The sequence below is a fragment of the Lepidochelys kempii genome, chromosome 2 (assembly GCF_965140265.1).
Source record: "Lepidochelys kempii isolate rLepKem1 chromosome 2, rLepKem1.hap2, whole genome shotgun sequence".
Lineage (NCBI taxonomy): Eukaryota > Metazoa > Chordata > Testudines > Cheloniidae > Lepidochelys > Lepidochelys kempii.
The window spans coordinates 118306094-118325476 of NC_133257.1; the positions used below are offsets into that span (position 1 = coordinate 118306094).

The window sequence follows — 19383 nt, forward strand, 5'->3', positions numbered from 1 at the left end:
GGGAAAGAGGATAATTTAGCCAAAGTCACTGGGAGCAAATTCTTACTTTTATTAAATGTGTCATGGGATTTTTCCTGTTTATATAATGAAGATGGGATCTTAGTTTTTAAGGCCCCATCCAAAAGTCCTCATGTGATAAACTGAAGGGAATTCCACCTATCTTCCTTAAGAAAAGGAAAGGCTAAATAGAGCCCGTCTAGATTTCAGTCTGTGGTTTCAGTGACCATTAGTGTTTCAATCTTATACTTAAACTACTTAGCCCACACCATTAGAAGCCAGTGTTACTAGCACCCATATTTGTGTATTTTATACTGCTAGAAGCTCAGAGACCTTTGGACCTCCAGTGCTATTATGCAGATTCATTAATTGTTCATTTCAGTAGCATTCCTGATAATTTAAGACCAATTCAGAGAACTCACTCCAATGAGCCCTTGAGGTAAAAATGCTTTTGAAGTAAATAATATTAAATATTTGGTAGAGTCCCAACTAAATATTTTGATGAACTGTGTTTTTGACCTCTTGATTTTGGTAAATTGAATCTTCCTTTAAAAATATCGTATCTTCAGATTAAAAATGAATGTAATACAGGCACTATATTGCTTGATTGTTGCTTATTGATTAACAGGCCAGTCAGTATAAATCAAAATTAGGAAAATTGCTATACATAATTTGAGCTCATTTAAATTATCTTTGTTATGGGAGCAATCCTCTTGTTAAAAGAATCAAGTGCAGTTGTACCAAATAGTAAAATAAAATTGAACATTGGACTGGTGAAAGGACGGCTAAATTCAAGTCCTATAGAAGTCCACTGGAATTTTGTTTGTCTTCCATGGGATCATAATTCACCCTTTGATCAATTTAAAGGTGGAATGCAAATGAAATTGTGAAAATTCCATCTGCTTTAATGCATCTCTCTGCTCCTACTCAAACTCAGAAAAATCTGCATCTTCAAGTATTGCATGCCTAAAGGAGCTACTTTTTCTGCCCTGTCCACACGCCTAAATCATTGTACCTATTTCCCTCAGATTTGGCATTGTTTTCTTCTTTCTTCAGTTTGTGCTGTGTATTAATTCACCCCGAGCCCCTTAGTATGGTCAGCCTTTTCTTTTTCTGTTTTCCTCCAAAATTTTCCCTCCTCTAATCATCTTAGCTCAAGCCTGAAAAGACACAATACCCAAGAGTGGAAAATGGTAGTACGGTAACTCCTCACTTAGTCATCCCAGTTAACACTGTTTCGTTGTTAAGTTGCTGATCAATTAGGGAACATGTTCCCTTATAACTTTGTTTGGCAGCCGCCTGTTTTGTCCACTGCTTGCAGGAAGAGCAGTCTGTTGGAGCTAGCTGGTGGGGGCTAGGAACCAGGGTGGACCGGCAGCCCCTGTATCAGCTCCCCACTCCCCTAAGTTCTCTGTGCAGCAGCTGCCCAGCAACCTACCAATTGTTGGCAGTTCAGCTGTCCCTCCCCCCACTGCCATGTGCTGCTCCTGCCCTCTGCCTTGGAGCTGCTCCCGGGGGCCCCCTGCTTGCTGTGCAGGGGAGGGGAGAAGAGGGGGACTAATGTCAGGGTGTCCCCTTCCCCCTACTTCTGCCCCCCGTTTACTCCTTCTCCATATAGAGCAGGTGGGAGACACTACAGGGCTCAGGAGGGAGAGAGCTGGCCGCAGCTGCTGTCTCAACTTCCTGATCTTTTTAAAGGCTATGTACTTAGAATGTGGTGTCAACGTACTTAAAGGGACAATGCCCCCCCCCCCCACAGAAGGTGTGTGTCTCTGCTATGCTGTCTCCCCTCCCTCCATTTGTGCTGTCTTGTAGAGTGTGAGGCTACATTAACAACAATGTGTTAACTCTTGAGGGCTCAGCCGAATGCTAGTTCATCATTTATCAGCAAGGCATTCCCTGGGAAATATCCCACCCTCTTCCACCCTCTAACTTCACCACCTCAACCAAGCTTCACAGTCGTCATTGCTGTGTACAGTATTAAATTGTTTGTTTAAAACTTATACTGTATGTGTGTGTGTGTGTGTGTGTGTAGATATATATATATATTTTTGTCTGGTGAAAAAAATTTCCCTGGAACCTAACCCCCCCATGTACATTAATTCTTACGGGGAAATTGGATTCACTTAACATCGTTTCGCTTAAAGTCGCATTTTTCAGGAACATAACTACAACGTTAAGCGAGGAGTTACTGTACTATTAGTGGACACAGTTGTTGAAGTAGTCTGCTCCCCTTTCTTCTCTTTAGGAAAGCACAATCTTATTATTCCTTAAGTCAAGTCTTAGAAAACAGACCCAAGAACTCAGGTTCAGAGAACACTGCTCTAAGAGACAAAGGCCTATAAGACCTGATAAAGCCACATCTGCCTCAATCCAGTTGGCAGTTTTTTCCCAGTTTATGTCTTCAGGCGACATTTATATTGTTTGTGGACCTAACAGGGCAGCAACATACTTGGGGAGATTCAGACCTTGAGAAGAGGAGTCTAACATGATGACACATTTGACATCAATATTCCTATGGTCTGTTATGTCCAGAAACCTGTGATTATAATCGTGCTGAGATGCTGTTTCCAAAACTCATGTTGTAGAAAACACATATTCATAATAAAAACTCTACAGAATACTGTTGCAAACTGAAGTTTGTGATCATTTTTTAGAAATGCACATCTTATAGAAATCATAGTCCACTTTTAGTACTTTGAGTTGAATTCAGATTTTTGGTTTCTGGTTGTTGTTTTTTACTCATCCACGTTTATTTGTGGTTATATTTGCAAATAGTAACTTTGGGGAGTGGGGAGGAAAGGTTTATTTGGATTGTGACTGCATATATTTAGGGATAAATCAGTGGATTAATTAGCAGTGAAATTCATATGTAAAAGAAAGTTCCAGGAAAAAAATTAAGCAGTGTCAGTTACTGTTTGCATTCTATCTTTCCCATAGTGTGTAGCCACACAGGCTACTTTGCCTCCCTTCTACTATGGGCCACCAAGAAGTTAACCAAAGAAAGCATAAATATGTAGTGATATAAGAGGAAAGCATGAACACCACATGAATTCTAAGTCACTTTAAAGAAACCTACCTGGACATTTTCTCTGTTTTTTTAGTCATCATTTTCTAAAACCAAATCTTGAAAAATTACAGTGGATAATGACTTCCTGGTTGGTTTTATTTAATCTGGAGTCCATATCAACTAAACAGAGACACATTTTCCACAGTAGTATTTTTGGACAATAAATCTGGCCAATATAATGCACCTTATTGAATGGTCATATGTATTTTATCTATACAAAGGGAAGAATCGGTGAGCATCAATACCTGTGTGCTTTAAATTTACTGCACCACTTCCTGAGTATTGGCAAAGGCTTTGGCAGTTTGTAAAATCGAGGTCATCATTTGCTTGTGGTCCTTCCTCATCTGAATGTATTTCTTTCAAGGCCCTTCCTGCTGCAGTCAAGAAATTGGTAAAGTAGTTCTGTGTTTGTTTTTTTGGTAATAATTTTTCCATTTAACATGTCTCTTGATTCTCTGTTTTATTCCCCTCCCACCCTCTCCCCCAGTGGCTCAGGTGGCCCATGGCACAGTCTTCTGTCTTTTTATTAGGAATTCTGGAATCCATATACACCCAGTGGTCATATTCTTGAAGCAACCTATGCTAAATGCCAACATAAAATAATAGATGCACAGAACACAATTATCATTGCTAAAAAATAAATGCGAAGAACATAATAGTGGAAAGTATTCATCCTTTGGGGATGAAAACCACTTAACTAGCTTTGATAAAATTAAGCTAGTGTTATGGATCTCAAACTGATGCAATTTCCCTGCCACTGAATTCCTCCCTCTTCCCCCAGGGGAAGCTCTTGCTACTTGAAATGATTGTATTGGATACACTTATTTATGCCAGGTGATGTAGTCAAAAGAAGGACTGGAATTCTGACCACCCAAGTTTTCATCTCAGTTTTACCAGACTTCTGTGATGTTGAACAAGTCATTTGTACTCTGTCTCAGTTGCTGTCTTTGTAAAATGGGGATAACACTTTTCACACCTATTTCACAGGGTGCATTAAGGCTTAATAAATGTTTGTGAAGATGTATTATGTAACTACTAAGTATTTGTGATTTTTTGGGGGAGGGGAGAAGGTTGGTTGTTTTTGTTTTAAAGAAATGTCTTTTAGACTAAACTTTTTCTAAGAGTTCATCCTGATTTGGTTTTAACTAATACATTAATTCTAGACTTTGTTTAACTGACAATTGTAGTTCCTCTGTGACCAGGGAAGAAGCAAGCTGCTTTCATTTTTTCTTAGTTTTGAGATCTCCTCCTGCTCCCAGCACTGTTCCCTCTAAGCTGTGCGCGTGCACACAGATCTTAAACCCCGTGCACACGGCGAAACACCGTGCACACAAAAATTTGCACAGAAGCACAACAATTTGCACAGATGAAATGTTTTGCGCCTACAGCCTGTCAAAAATTTGCACAGAAAATTTTTTTTGCCCACACGGCCTGTCAAAAATCAGAGGGAACATTGGCTCCCAGTGATGTCATTGGGTATGCCACAGATTATGCCCCAGATCTGCAGCAAATTATTCTAAGGGAATTTGTGACTATGTATAACAATTAATACATTTCCCCACTGTTCATTAGAAGTGAAAAATGTAGAAAGAATTTGCATTCTGGTTGGACATGGCAGCAAGATGGTGATTCTTTTTCTTTATACTGGAAAATGTTTTATTCTGAAATACTTATGTGGATTTCTGTAGAATTACTTAGCAGACTAAAACCTTGTCTTTGTTATTCCTCTGGCTTGTACTTTAGCAAAAATAACTAGTAATAAAAAACTGACTTCACACCACAGAGCGTTTAGAGAGTGTTAAAAATACAGTATATAGAGATGTAAGATGGAAACCGAAAAGTAATGTCATGTAGAAATAGTAACATAATTCTAGCATTTAAGTGGCAATTGAAGCTGGGTTTCCAGCTGGTGTAAATGAAAAAAAGAGTCAGGGACTGCTGGTGTGATGTGCAATGACATCTTTGGATCCTTGAGGTTCTTCCTGCATAATAACATTGTTTACAATTGCTGATTGCTTAATTTTTGTTCTAGTTCCCGTGAACAGTATTGAAATAAAGACAAGACAGACAGACAGACCTGCCTTGTTGGAACTAACAGGTTATAGCAAAGTTAGAATATGGATGGAAGGAATGTAGTAGGTTTTAACATCTTGCCAAATGATGTCTTGGGCTTTAGAGGCCTGTGGAGCACGATTATTGAATACAATTAAAGCATGGTTTGGCTATACTTAAGAAGGCAAACTTGAATCAGATCTCCCAACAGCTTTGTTTTTATAGCACTAACGATACCGCACATTACATTTTTCAATGTTACTTTATATACATGTTTGTCAAGATGGTTGAATATTGTATTGTGTGATTTTTGTTTTTCCAATACATAATTTTTATGGAAAAAAGCAGTCTAGGGCATGTGACAAGACATGGTTTTCTGTCTCTTCCTGCACTCCTCTCTTCTGCAGCTATTGGGCCGTGTTGTCTTTTATTGGTAGATTTTATTTATTGTATTGTATTAGACACCCACAAGCCTTTGAGGCTGGAACACTATCTAAATGAAATTTTAATTCTTACTGTGGCATCTTTGAACACATAAATAGTGTCAAAGGGGTACTCCTGGGGGAATTCTGCACCAAAAAAATAAAAATTCTGCACATAATATTTGAAAATTCTGCATATTTTGTCAAAATAACACAATATAAACATTCCAGTTTCAATTATTTTGGTAATTTATTTCAAAATATCTGTCAGCAAGTATGTCTGTAACAATACAGACCAAAAAAAAGATTCTGGTAATTTATTTTTTTTTACAAATAGATTTTTGACTAGGCATATTAATACAGAACTTTGAGTAATTCGTTTAAATTACAATACAGAGCTGTATTTCCTGCACCTGTCAGAAGCACTGCAAAGGTTTGGGGGGTCCGGGATAACAGAGGAACTGAGGGAGAGGGAAGAAGCTTGGGAGTGAACCTGGAGGATGGTGGGTGTGGGTGGGAGGAGATTTTTTTGGGGGGGGTGGGGGGGGAGATCGTTAGGGAATTGGGAAGCCTCGCCCATGCAGACCCTAACTAACCCCAAGCCTCTCTGTCAATCAGATACATCTGCCCCTGTCCCCACCCCACCCGTCCCAATGGGTCTCTGCAGCCCCCGCCTTGTCCCCAGACTCAATACTGTCACCCCACTAGCTCCTGAGACCAAGCCCCAGTCTATCCCCCTACTATGCATTCTGAACCCCAGTCTGTGACCCCCTAGCAGCTCTGTGTTCCCCACTCTGTCTTAACCTGGCTCCACGGGCAGGATGCTGTGATGAACTTCTACTCCTGGGGGAATTCTGCAGCATTGGGCACGCATAGAATTCCCCCCCCCCCCCCAATACATTCTGCCCAAGAAGTGCACAGTTTTACCCATCAGGGGCCGCTGTGGTGCCAGAACAGCCATCTCTGTTCATCCATCTGGCTGGCCTGGTGCCACAGCAGACTCTGCTGGGCAAAAGGGAGAACTGCATCTGTTCTTGAGCAGAATGTATTTTATGCTGGGAAAAAACAAAATTATGAGGGACAGATGCATTATCAGGGGATAAGAATAAATAGACACAAGTCGGACATCAGGAATGATAACACACAAAAGCCAGTGGGAGAACACTTCAATCTTCCTGGACATTCTATAACAGATTTGAAAGTAGCTGTATTTGAATGAAAAATCTTCAGAAACAGAAGAAAAACAGGTTTCAGAGTAACAGCCGTGTTAGTCTGTATTCGCAAAAAGAAAAGGAGGACTTGTGGCACCTTAGAGACTAACCAATTTATTTGAGCATGAGCTTTCGTGAGCTACAGCTCACTTCATCGGATGCATACCGTGGAAACTGCAGCAGACATTATATACACACAGAGATCATGAAACAATACCTCCTTCCACCCCATTGTCCTGCTGGTAATAGCTTATCTAAAGTGATCATCAAGTTGGGCCATTTGGTGAGAGAACCTGGATTTGTGCAGGAAATGGCCCACCTTGATTATCATGCACATTGTGAAGAGAGTTGTCACTTTGGATGGGCTGTTACCAGCAGGAGAGTGAGTTTGTGGGGGGGGGGGGGTGGAGGGTGAGAAAACCTGGATTTGTGCTGGAAATGGCCCAACTTGATGATCACTTTAGATAAACTATTACCAGCAGGACAGTGGGGTGGAAGGAGGTATTGTTTCATGATCTCTGTGTGTATATAATGTCTGCTGCAGTTTCCACGGTATGCATCCGATGAAGTGAGCTGTAGCTCACGAAAGCTCATGTTCAAATACATTGGTTAGTCTCTAAGGTGCCACAAGTACTCCTTTTCTTTTTAGAAGAAAAACAGAACTAAAATTCATTTGCAAATTTAACACCATTAATTTGGGCTTGAATAGGGACTGGGAGTGGCTGGCTAATTACAGAAGCAGCTTTGCCTCTCCTGGAATTGACACCTCCTCATCTATTGTTGGGAGTGGACTACATCCACCCTGATCGAATTGGTCCTGTCAACGCTGGTTCTCCACTTGTGAGGTAACTCCCTTCTCTTTATGTGTCAGTATATTTATGTCTGCATCTGTAACTTTGTTAGTCTTTAAGGTGCCACCAGACTCCTTGTTGTTTAGATGAATTATGCGCATCTTCAGATGCACAGAATTCCCCCAGGAGTTAAGGGGTCACTACAAAGAATCCTTCAGATCAGAACACACTTAGATTTACAATTTTTTTTACTAAGTTTTTTTGGTAGCCCAGCTTAATTGTTTTTGACACCTTATTTTGATGACACCTTAGATGTGATGTAGATGGATTAAAAATGAATGTAATGCAGTCATCAAACTGCTTGGTTTTGCTATTTTGATCACTGGGAAACTTATAGCCATATTTAGCAAAACATCTCTTCGTGAATGGAGCTCACTTAAGAAAATGTTGCAGGAATTGTGTTGATTTAGAGAATAAACCTTTTTTCTGCTTCACGAAAAGGAAAAATAAAACACTAGACTAATAAAAGTAGAATTATTCAAGGTGAACCACAAATGACATTGCTAAAATATCAACTTCAGTAATGTATCTATGATGAATGCCCAGTTGTATAAATTTATAACTTATAATTCATTTTTAATTTATAATTTAATTATTATAACAACCCCAAGAACCCAACAGCTTATTCTTACCTTCTTTTTATTTTTTAAAGACCTTTATATTTTCTTTTTCTTTTAGGTTACATGACATTCTTCATTGTCATATGACTAGTTCATTGGTCTACTCCGACAGCCCAGCATGTAGCATGCTGGTAAGAGACAGACGTCTCTGAACTCTGTAGACTACATTATGAGAGGTTAGGTAAGTGGCATTTTTCTTTATTATATTGCACAGCTTTTAATTTATTTCATATTCAACACCGTATAAAATATTCTTAAAATAAATTTAGGGGGGAAAGCGCAATATAATATTAAAAAGCCACTTATCAGACCTGTTATACATGGGGTTGACTCCATGACCCAGGAAAATTGCATGGTGATTTTGACATCATCCGGCACCATGCACGCTGAGGCACCTAGCCGGGTATGGTGAGAATAGATGTTATGGGACTTTAAAGAAAAAAGTTAGTTTGTATACAGAAGGGCTATTGCAAAATGAATTTATTTTTCATGCTAGGGCTGTTCACACAACCAGAGCACAGAAATGAGCTAGACGTGGGATTCATCCTGCCATTGGTCAGTTTATGGGGTTGGTTGTTTATGAACATTGAGCTTTGCTATTTCAAGTTTTCGAAGGCTCTGTTAGTCCTGCTGAATGTAATACTACTGCGGGAGTTCTGCACCACTACACATGCACATAATTCATGCCCCGCACAGAATTTTTTTCCCCCACAGAAAATACATTGTCGGAATGGTGCTGCAGTTCCTCCTTTCATCCGCCGGGGACACTGTAGTACCAGAACAGAGAGCAGCTTCTCCCAGATGGAAGCAGCCCCAGCTGGGGATAGGGAAGAGAAAGAGGCTGCCTTTCTCATAGCACCCTGCCCATGGGGCCGATTAGAAGGCATGGTATATGGGGGAATGGATAGCATGGCGCACATGGGGCTGCTTTGGATCACAAGCTGGGGTTCAGAAGGGCTAGTGGGGGGTAGGCACAGTCTGGGGCAGAGGCTGAATGGGGACAGGGAGGGAGGGAGGTGCAAGGACACATGGGGATGGGGGGAAGGGTGGCTGAGTGGGAGTGCAGGGCCATGTGGGGGAGGGGGTTTCTAGACAGGGAAGAGGGTGGCTGAATGGGGGTGCAGGGACACACGGGGATACGAGAGGGGTTATGGGGATGGGGTGGGGGGTGACTGAGTGCGGGTGCAAGGACACATAGGGATGGGGGGTGCAGGCAGGGGCATGGAACCGGGGGGGGGGGGGGGAACCAGGGCCCTCCCACTTTTCTCTGCGGCTGGGCCTGCGTTCTTCCCCTCCGAGGCCCCAGCCAGGCCAGCATGCAGCCCAGCCAGGGAGCTCGGGTAGTTGTGGGAGCCCCGTGCACGTATCCTCCACCTGCCTGCTGTGCAGGGGGCTGAGAACAGCCCCCACCCTGTGTCCCCGCCTGGCTCAGGGCAAGTGGAGGCTCCGTGATTCCACAGCGGCTCCCCACAGCTGCCCATACAGCTCTGGCTGTGGGTGGGGTACACCTCAGAGCCGCAGCCCAGCCACAGAAAGAGATGCGCTGCAGGCACTGTGGGGAGCTGCAGACCATCCACCTCCCGAGGGGCTGCTCGCCCGTCCCCCCGGGGAGGTGGATGGTCCACCGCGTCTCCCCACAGCTGCCCGCACAGCTCTTATCGTGGCCGGGCTGCGGCTCTAAGGCCAACACTTTTGGCCCACCCTAGGTGGGAGCAGCAGGCTTCCAGCTTGGCCGGGTAGGGGCTTCTGGGGGGGAGAGGAGGGGCAAGGGCAGGGCCTCAAGGGGGTGGGGAGTCCCCAGTCCCCCCACGTTTGGGAAGCCTCTGGCACCCCTGGGTGCCGGGACACGTGGACAGGGGCAGATGTGCCTGACAAAATGAGAGAGGCTAAGGGTCAGCCAAGGTCTGTACGGTGGAGGCTCCCTAACAATCCCTCACTGCCCAAGAAAAACCTGTTCTATACTTCTCCCACCCACATCCAACAACCCTCCAAGTTCACACCCAGACTCCTTCCGGCAATTACTTTCTTGTCCCTCAGTTCATTTGTTACCCCGCCTCCCCCCAAGCCTTTGCACTGCTTCTGAGGGGTCTGGGAAGTACAGTTCTGTATTGTAGTTTAAATGAATTATTAGTCAGAGTTCTGTATTAATATGCCTAGTAAGGAATTTGTTTGTCAAAAAACATTTCCTGACTCTCTCTTGTTGTCTGTATTGTTACAGACATCCTTGCTGCCAGGTATTCTGAAATAAATTACCAAAATAATTGAAATTGGCGTGATTATATTGTGTTGTTTTGACAGATAAAATATGCAGAATTTTCAAATATTGTGCGCAGAATTTTTAATTTTTGGAGCAGAATTCACCCTGGAGTGATGTAATCTTCATCCTGTTGGTGACTTATCTGAAAATCTCCTAAATCTACCTGACTCTGATTACTAGAATCATTGGGAATCACATAAAAAAGCATCATCCGCTACCTGGTTGTTAAAAGTGATGTACAGAGCTAAAACCTGCTCTTCTCAGCAATGCATTCAGATCAGAAGTATTAATGAAACTTTACTCAAGGGTTTGACAATTACAGTATAGTTATATTTAGAGTACACTTAAAATGCTTTTAAAGGGGAGATTTAACAGATGAGTTTTAAGTATTGGAAAAAGTTAATATGACACACTTTTCTATGATAGGAATAAAGGGGGGAAGAGGACTCATTTCTGTAGAAAACTTGAAGTATGAAATTTAGCTTAATACAGGGGATTATCGTTTAGACTGGCATTTTTTAAGACTGTGTGCAGGATCAAGTCTTGATTTGCATGATGTTGCATGATGTCATGGTTTGTACAGGTGGTGAATAATGGGCTTTGACTCTTGAGTCACCTGTCTTACTGGTATGTTACCAAATGTAGACATATAAAAGCAGAATACACTTAAATTGTCAGTGTCTACTATGTATACTGGTGACATTAAATATTATAATCATGTCATCTTATTAGCGGTAGTGTTCAGAAAGTAACCTTGTAGCTTGGCACCTGGTGGCAATGTGAGTAAACACAGTTGCCAAGAGCATGGAGAGGGTATTTCAGCGGCTTTTGTGCATTAAGTTTATAGATAAATACTGATTAACAAAAATGTTAAAGCAACAGCATTAACTTAAATCAGATTTCTGACTGTTTTTTTTACCTTTGTGACTATTCCAATAACAGAGGTTAAAGAAAAATATTCTTTTTTTTTAATGTTTTTCTTTCTGCGTTTGATAGTATTTTGTTTTCAGTCTCATTCAGCTGGCTTCCTGTGTTGTTATGTGGATCTTTCACACAGCAACAGCTGAGACAGAAACTTTAAAAAAAAAATTATTTTAAAAATTGGCAGGACAACTTAAGGGCCAGGTGTGGTATGGCTTTTAAGTTTTTAAAAAACTGATTTCAAGTTGACAGTGTCCCTTTATTGTCATGTAATCAAATAAACTTAAATGGAAACTTCTCTCCCCCTTATATGTAATTACATTGAAAAAAGCTAGTGTTAAAAATACCACATCAAGGTATCAAGATCACGTACTGAACTTCTAGAACTTCCTGGTTTTTTTTTAAAGATAGCTGCAGCTGTATTAATTTGCCCACATTGCGCATCCAGTATATTCTATAGTACCTATTAATAACAAAGGGTAATACATTCAACTGACCTTTAACTAGTTCTCAGGGAGGATCTGTATACATGTCAAGTTTCATATTTCAACCATAATTGCTATAGTCCTCTTTTTTCTTCTTTTTTTTTTTAAAGAAAGTGTGGTTGCAAACTTTTTTAAATGGGAAAAGTGTTCTTCTGTTGTTTGCTTTTTGTTCTTGCTGTACTTGGAAATGAATGAATGGATCTTGCTTAGACTTCCTGAGGAAAAAAATATTACTTTGAGAACAGATCAAATCTGAAAAATTTCAGCTAAAATGGTGAATATTTATGAAAGTTATTAGTGAGGGAGGAAGGGAAAGTGTTCTAATGAAACTATTCTGCAACCGTAACTTCTGTATAACCAAGTGCCTGCTATAATAAATGCCAAAGTACATAACATGTATTCACTATCTAAGCACTGGTGTTATGTACCAGTAGATTCATCAGGTCACCCCTACCACATATTGCAGCCCAGGAGTTTGGGGTTCAGAATCCATCTTTTTCCACCCAACTCACCATTCATTCTACTGAAACTACTAGAGAAGATGCCAGCTGGGACCCTACAGCTTTATGGAATTTATGTATACATTATAGCAGTTCCAGGATGCCTTTGAAAAGCTAAGCAAGTTGATATTGTAGCCTTTTCAATGCCCACATCACTGTCACAGCCAGGGCTATATTGGCATGGTTGCTGCCTTTTCCCAAGAACAAGCCAGCTAGCTCCAGCCAGGCCCTACCTCAGTGAAATAAGTCACGCAAACACATACACTTTTCTCCTGGCATTTCAAAGTGCATGCTCAGTAAGCAACAAAAAAACGGATTGGAGGTTTTAATTTCATGTTTTTCACTGACCTTTTGAAATGTCAATTTCAAATTTTCTACTTAAATACTTAAAAATAAAGAAATAAAAGAGCTATATAAAAACTAAGTATGATTAATTATCAAGCATAAAAACTAATTTCACCTCTCACACTGAGAGTTGGTTCCTCCAGATCAGATTTATAAATACATTGTCAGGATAATGTGAATAATTTACGATGCTACTGCCAGTAGTCTAATTATTCTGTGAATAAAAAGAGGACGTCAGTCCCCAGGGATGTAAAGCACCTTTCAAGAATACCAAATTAACTTAAAACATTAAAGCAAAGAACAAACTAGAGAGCAATAGTTAATATCCTATCTAAACTGGTCTACGTCCACATAAACACCATAAGTAATAGTTGTAGAGCATTCCTGAAATAACAGTAGGAATTTCCTTCTCATTGTGCATATTTGTTCCACCCCTGTTTAAACAAATATATTTAAGTTGGAATGATAAAAAGTATTTATTTATTTTACAATTACTTTCCATCTTCCCTCAGACTCTCCTACAAGTTGCAGTAATCAGTGCTCTGTGTTGACTAGTGATAAATTACAATTTAATAGTTCAGGGCTATGATCTCAACAAGATTATATTGGGTCAGATGGTTCTGATGTCAGAGACTTGAATTATTAGTTATTTCAAAGAGGAATTGGACTGATGAATTTTTTCCATGAGTAATAAATCCGCTTGCAAACTGTCAAACGTGGTCTCTATATCAAGTTGTAAATTTAGTCATTCATGCATGGGAAAAGAAGTCAGTAATCAAACTGAGAGGCTGCACAGGGATACGAGAGAAGTAACTGAGCTTACTGCTGAGGCCAAGTGTTACTTATACTTTGTGTCCTGTTATTGATTTTGGTTTCACTTTGCAGTCATACTGGTCCATCAGCCTTTTAATTCAACATTGTAGAAAATGTTCCACAGAGGAAGCTACTAATTCTGATAGATTTATGAACTTGTTTGCTGTGGTGGTGGTGGGAAATAAAAAAAGCAGCTGGTTTGTGGAGCCATGACAAAAGTCACTAATCAAGTGTCCATCCTTAAAAAGTTCCTCCAGATTGAAGGATTCTACCAATTTGCAGAGATATTCCCTGTCTTAAAAATAGGTAATTCCATTTCAAGCTACAGAAACTTCTTGAGGATGTCACTCTACATTTTTCCTTTATCATCAATCACATCTACAATTTTGTACACAGTTCAATATATGATATATGGATAAATTTTAGGAACAGAGGATGAAAGGAAGGAATAATTGAGGAAACTGAGGAATAATTGTTTTTTGAAAATTATTATAAATTATTTGTTTATATAGACAGCCAGCTAACAATTTTGAATAGGCAACATGCAGACCAAAAAGACAGGAAGGAGATAGGGTGCATCTGCAACATAATTTTTCATTCTTGCTTTCATTTGTTAAATATTTTTCCTTTCTTGGCCTAGCCTACTTTGTCCATTTATGATTAACATTTATCATTTACTTGTTACATACCCATTTGATTTTTCATTTATATGTTGTTTTTAGGCCTTATCTGTGTCTGTGTGCATGTATAATTTGTATAAATTGTATTTATCAATTTAAAGTATTACATTAAATTAAACGGTGAAAAAAATCTTACAAAATAGCCATATAAATACATCTTCAAATGTTTTAAGAAGTCCTGAAAAATACTCCCAGCAAAATAGAAATAAAAGACAGATTTAACATCCTAAATTTATATAACATAAAATATGTTTTGTGGGTTTTATTCATATTTTCAGCTTTTAATCTCCTGGTTTATTTTCACTTTTCAAAGATTTAAACCTCTTATTAAAAAATTGAAATAGAAAATCTTTCCAATTTTGTAATCTTGTTTAAAACTAAACATCAAATTCCATATTGAATAGTTCTAAGAGTCAGCAATTATTAGATCTGACTATCTTCATTTCACTTTGAATATTATTCCAAACTGTATTTCCAGCCAGTATTTAGTATCCATACTGAACTGTATTTTGTTATCTTATACTGTGGGAGGGAAGGGAAAACCCACAACTCAGCAAAAACAATGGGTGTTGCTGCTTTTCACCAGTTATACTTAATCTCCTCTGTGTCTCAGTAGCTGTAGAAAAGCAAACATTCACTGCTTTTGATCGGAGGAGAGAAATGACAGTATAACATCCTCTACAGCCAGTGCCAATCATATTTCTGAGCCTGCCTGCAGAATGTGTACATCATTCTGTCTCTTCTCTCTTTCTGCATGGAGACCAAGCAGCTTGTCATCTTCACTAGTTCAGTTACAGAGAAGTGCAATTGCTTCCTAAAACTAGAATCTCTTAGGTCAGCCCTGTAGTGTGGGAACACCAGTCATTCATGTTTTTATTTCAAATTTAGTTTTTTTAGATGAAACAGTGAGGACTCCAGAAAATACAGCATTCTGTTAGAGTGACAGAATGTACACATTATTGTACTAATCATTGTACAAATTATGCCTTGTGAGGTATCATTTCAAAACTCATAATTTGCTGGTCATTATTGTCCTGATTGAAATGTGTGTGGCAACAGTTTATGCAAAGTCACAAGATTTCACTGTATGGTGTTCTGATCACTAAGAAGCATTCCCTGGATTCTGGGGAGAAGAAGTCCAGACTAGGGTTGTCAAGTAATTAAAAAAAATAATCATGATTACTCGTGTGATTAATCATGCTGTTAAACAATAATAGAATACCATTTATTTAAATATTTTTGGGTGTCTGACTCAGATGATGAAAATGAACATACAGCAGTCCGCTCTGCTTTGGATCGTTATCTAGAAGAACCCCACATCAGCATGGACGTATGTCCAATGGAACGGTGGTTGAAGCTTGAAGGGACATATGACTCTTTAGCACATCTTTCACGTAAATATCTTGCAATGCTGACTACAACAGTACCATGTGAATGCCTGTTCTCACTTTCAGGTGACATTGTAAACAAGAAGTGGGGGCAGCATTATCTCCTGCAAAATGTATTATCTCCTGCAGATAACCAATTGGCTGAACAAGAAATAGGACTGAGTGGACTCGTAGGCTTTAAAGTTTTACATTGTTTTGTTTTTGAGTGCAGTTATATAACAAAAAATCTACATTTGTAAGTTACACTTTCACGATAAAGAGATTACATTACAGTACTTGTATGAGGTGAATTGAAAAATACTATTTCTTTTGTTTATCATTTTTACAGTGCAAATATGTGTAATCAAAAATAATAATATAAAATGAGCACTGTACACTTTGTATGCTGTGTTGTAATAGAAATCAATATATTTGAAAATGTAGAAAAATATCCAAAAATATTTTAATAAATTTCAATTGGTATTCTATTGTTTCACAGTGCGATTAATCACAATTAATTTTTTTAATTCTGATTACATTTTTTGAGTTAATTGTGGGAGTTAACTGCAATTAAGCGACAGCCCTAGTCCTGACCTAAGAACTCAGTAAGACTGCTGAAAGCATATACTGACAAATTTTGTTTGAATGTTATATAATTTGTTAAGTGAGGCACCAATAGCATTTTAACTTTATTTTCTTGTAACCATTTCTGACTTTTATGCCTCATTTCTTGTACTCACTCAAAATCTGTCTTTGTAGTTAATAAACTTGTTTTACTGTTTTATTTAATCCAGTGTGTTTAAATTGAAGTGTCTGGGAAATGTCGTTTGTGATGGCAAGTTATGTGCATGTTATTTCTGTTAAAGCAATAATGAATATTATGTAATCTTGTTCTGTCCAGGCGAGGGCTGGGCAGTACATGAAATACATTTCTGGGGAAAATCTAGGACTTGGAGTGTGTTGGGGTCACCCTGCAGTATAACCGAGGCTGGTAAGAGCCAAGGTGTCGCTGGCTCGCTGCAGCACACACAGAGACATAGCTGGGTATGATTTATATGCTGGAGGCTGTGTGTGAACAGTCCAGACTGAAGGCTAGAGCAGCAAGACATTGTAAAGGGCAGGTTATAGACTAGAGGTGACACAACTACTTGTTAGTCTGGATTGCACCATGGTATGTCACACTTAGTGCTCAGCACAGATGATTGCTTCAAAAGCTTTTTAACTTTGGTAATATTTTTTAATTACTTCTAGACAAATCTTCCTCATTTTCCTTTTTCTCAGTCTTCCCCTGTACAAAAACAAAGAATAGTGTGTTTCAAGCGCCAGTTAAGGTGAATAACCTTTCCTTTTCTAATATTCAGTGAGTGTACGGCGATTGATTACACCAGTTCTATTTAATACATTTAATGGATTAATCTCTTATCTGCCCAGAATGTTCTTTGAAAAAGATTACAGTGAATACAAAAAAGTTGGTCTTGACATAAATTTAGTATCCTAAAAATGTAATGTCCAGATTTCTCTTACAACTTTAGATTTTTATAGTGTCTTTCACATAAAGAATTTCAAAGCATATGTCAGATTTTGGGCCAAACTCTTGGAACATAAGCAGAAGTAAGGAAAGCCTCAGCAAAGAGAGGAAGTGTGAAGTGCAGCTTTTGTGCCCTGATGCTGGAGCCCTCACTAGTATTTAGTGTAGAAAATTCTAACTTCTGCATCCGAAGAGAGTTAGGTAAAGGTGTTTGGTATGGGGTACAGAAGGGGAGAAAAAATAGTGTACTCAATAGTCCATTCAGTAACTCCCTGCAAATATTTATGAAGATGCTATGGCAATCTTTACCCTAAAGAAACTTGCTGTGTTTACTACCATTTGATTTCCCTTGGCACACCTGTAACACATCTCATATCCATACACACAGATTTTCCTAATGGTGAACAGGCATTCACAGCACTGTTTTAGATTAGACATGCTTTGCACAAGACTACGTACCATGTCCTCCTCCACCATGCCATTCTCCATTGCTAGTGTGGTAGGGTGGATAAGGATGACTGGCAGCTTTGAGATATTAATCAGCCATACACTCAGTTATATGCATCATCTGTAGTTCTTAAACCGCAAAACAGATTCTCCTTTACAACATACATATCACATTCTCATTAACTCTAATAGAACAATGTTCTGTGCCTAGAGATAAAAATATACACCATTGTATTCAGTTATGTCTGATTTTGTTGTCTCCACAGCAGTACAGATATGTGGCCCTTTACAAATAACTGGGTCCCTTGCTTTTAGAGTATTAGTTCTGCTGAGATGATTCCCTGCTTTCTCCGTGCATAACAACTCAAGGTTTCTCCTGTGGCTCAAGTGTGTACCTGGCAATGAACAATAAGTTTCCAAGACAATTATCCTACCTGGCCGAGTCTTCCCATTATAATGCTGAACAGGCTAAATCTGAATGCTTAAAGGACCCAGTGAATCCATACAATGTTGAATTTTAAAGCCAACTTCTGTACCAGTGTTACATTAACACTAATGATATCTGGGTAATTTTTTAGTTAATGGATGAGGTAACATGGTGAGTTCTAACGTGGCAGTTGGCAACCAACTCTAAAAAGTTTCTCCAGGCTTAAATAAAATATGCTTTAAACTGAGTGAGAGCGGGTTCAGGGGGCTGGAATGGCATGTTAAGATGCCTGCAGTAAAACCTATGATTGTTTCTGGATGTAAATTAAACAAGTGTTCCTCACACTAATAGTCATCATGTTGGCATAAAAGTACTTGTGTGTCAGTGAATTGTGGTTGTAAGCATCATAATGTTACTTCAAGAGGATCATTAGAGCTGAATGACGCAACCAAAAAATCCTAAACAAATCAAAGTGCTTCTGTAAGAGCTCTCTATAAGGGCATCAATCATTGCTGTATAAGCACTTTCATAGCCTGAATATAAAAACACTCTGGTGAGGTCCGAGAAAATAGATCCGAGGTGTAATTCTAGAGGAAGATGCATTGGACTAGTTACCGGAAGACAAATGTAATATAAGATTTTACTGATTGAGTTTCTCAGTGAGTCTAACCTTCAGCGCTACAAATAATTATTTTAGCAGTGACTAACCACTTAAAATGAGCATCTATTATATCAATAAAGGCACACAATGCAGGATTATATTCTTTCAGGTTTACTCCCTTCAGTTAAGATGATGTTTGTGTTTTCTTAACCCCCATATTTAGCCTTCCTGTTCCAGACATAGCAATTATCTAAAGTTGTATAGAGAGGAATTTTTTTACATTTTAAGATCACTAAGGAACTGAAATTTTATTGTCAAAATTAGTGCAAAGAACTTATTCTTTATAAGTACCTGATCAATCCCTTGTTGCATAGTGGGGGGTGGGGGGGTGGGAGAGGATTATATGTTGTCAGTTGATGTTTTGTCATGAAGCTTGGCAAAAATGTGAGATTATAACTGGAAATAATGTTTAATGCGCTCGATGCTGAAGTCTGTTCATTGTGGGAAATGGATCAATGTGGCCACAAAATAACCATACTAAACCCCAGATCCACATTTGTCCACTGATTAATTTTTAATTTTTACATTTGTATAGACCCTGTCTGTTTTTTTTAAAATTAAATAATAAAATATATTTTCTTCTCAATAGTTAAACAGGTATGACTTTTACCCTACATATTCACATTATTTATTAGGTTATCTATCTGTTGGACAGTGTGCTTTCAGAGAGCACTGTGCCGTAGTTTGGAAAGAGAAGGGAAATTTTGGATAGGAAGAATCTTTTCGTCT

The 19383-nt window shown here is 39.1% G+C and overlaps 1 protein-coding gene across 4 annotated transcripts in view; it reads left to right on the forward strand.

Moving 5' to 3' along the window:
• LYRM4 (LYR motif containing 4) overlaps window positions 1-19383 on the forward strand; it is a 146232-nt gene that overhangs the window by 61916 nt on the left and 64933 nt on the right. The window contains exons 3-4 of one of the 4 annotated variants that reach the window (XR_012157341.1): window positions 7462-7597; window positions 8282-8404. The exons of 1 other annotated variant lie outside the window; for it this stretch is intronic. Coding sequence is in view for 1 of the 3 variants with exons in the window: in XM_073332141.1 (XP_073188242.1) it covers window positions 15481-15531 (51 nt within the window). In the remaining 2 variants the exon portion in view is untranslated. Of the gene's footprint in view, window positions 1-7461; window positions 7598-8281; window positions 8405-15480; window positions 18910-19383 lie in introns of those variants that run through there. 2 more of the 4 variants (XR_012157342.1, XM_073332141.1) reach the window with 2 other exon arrangements.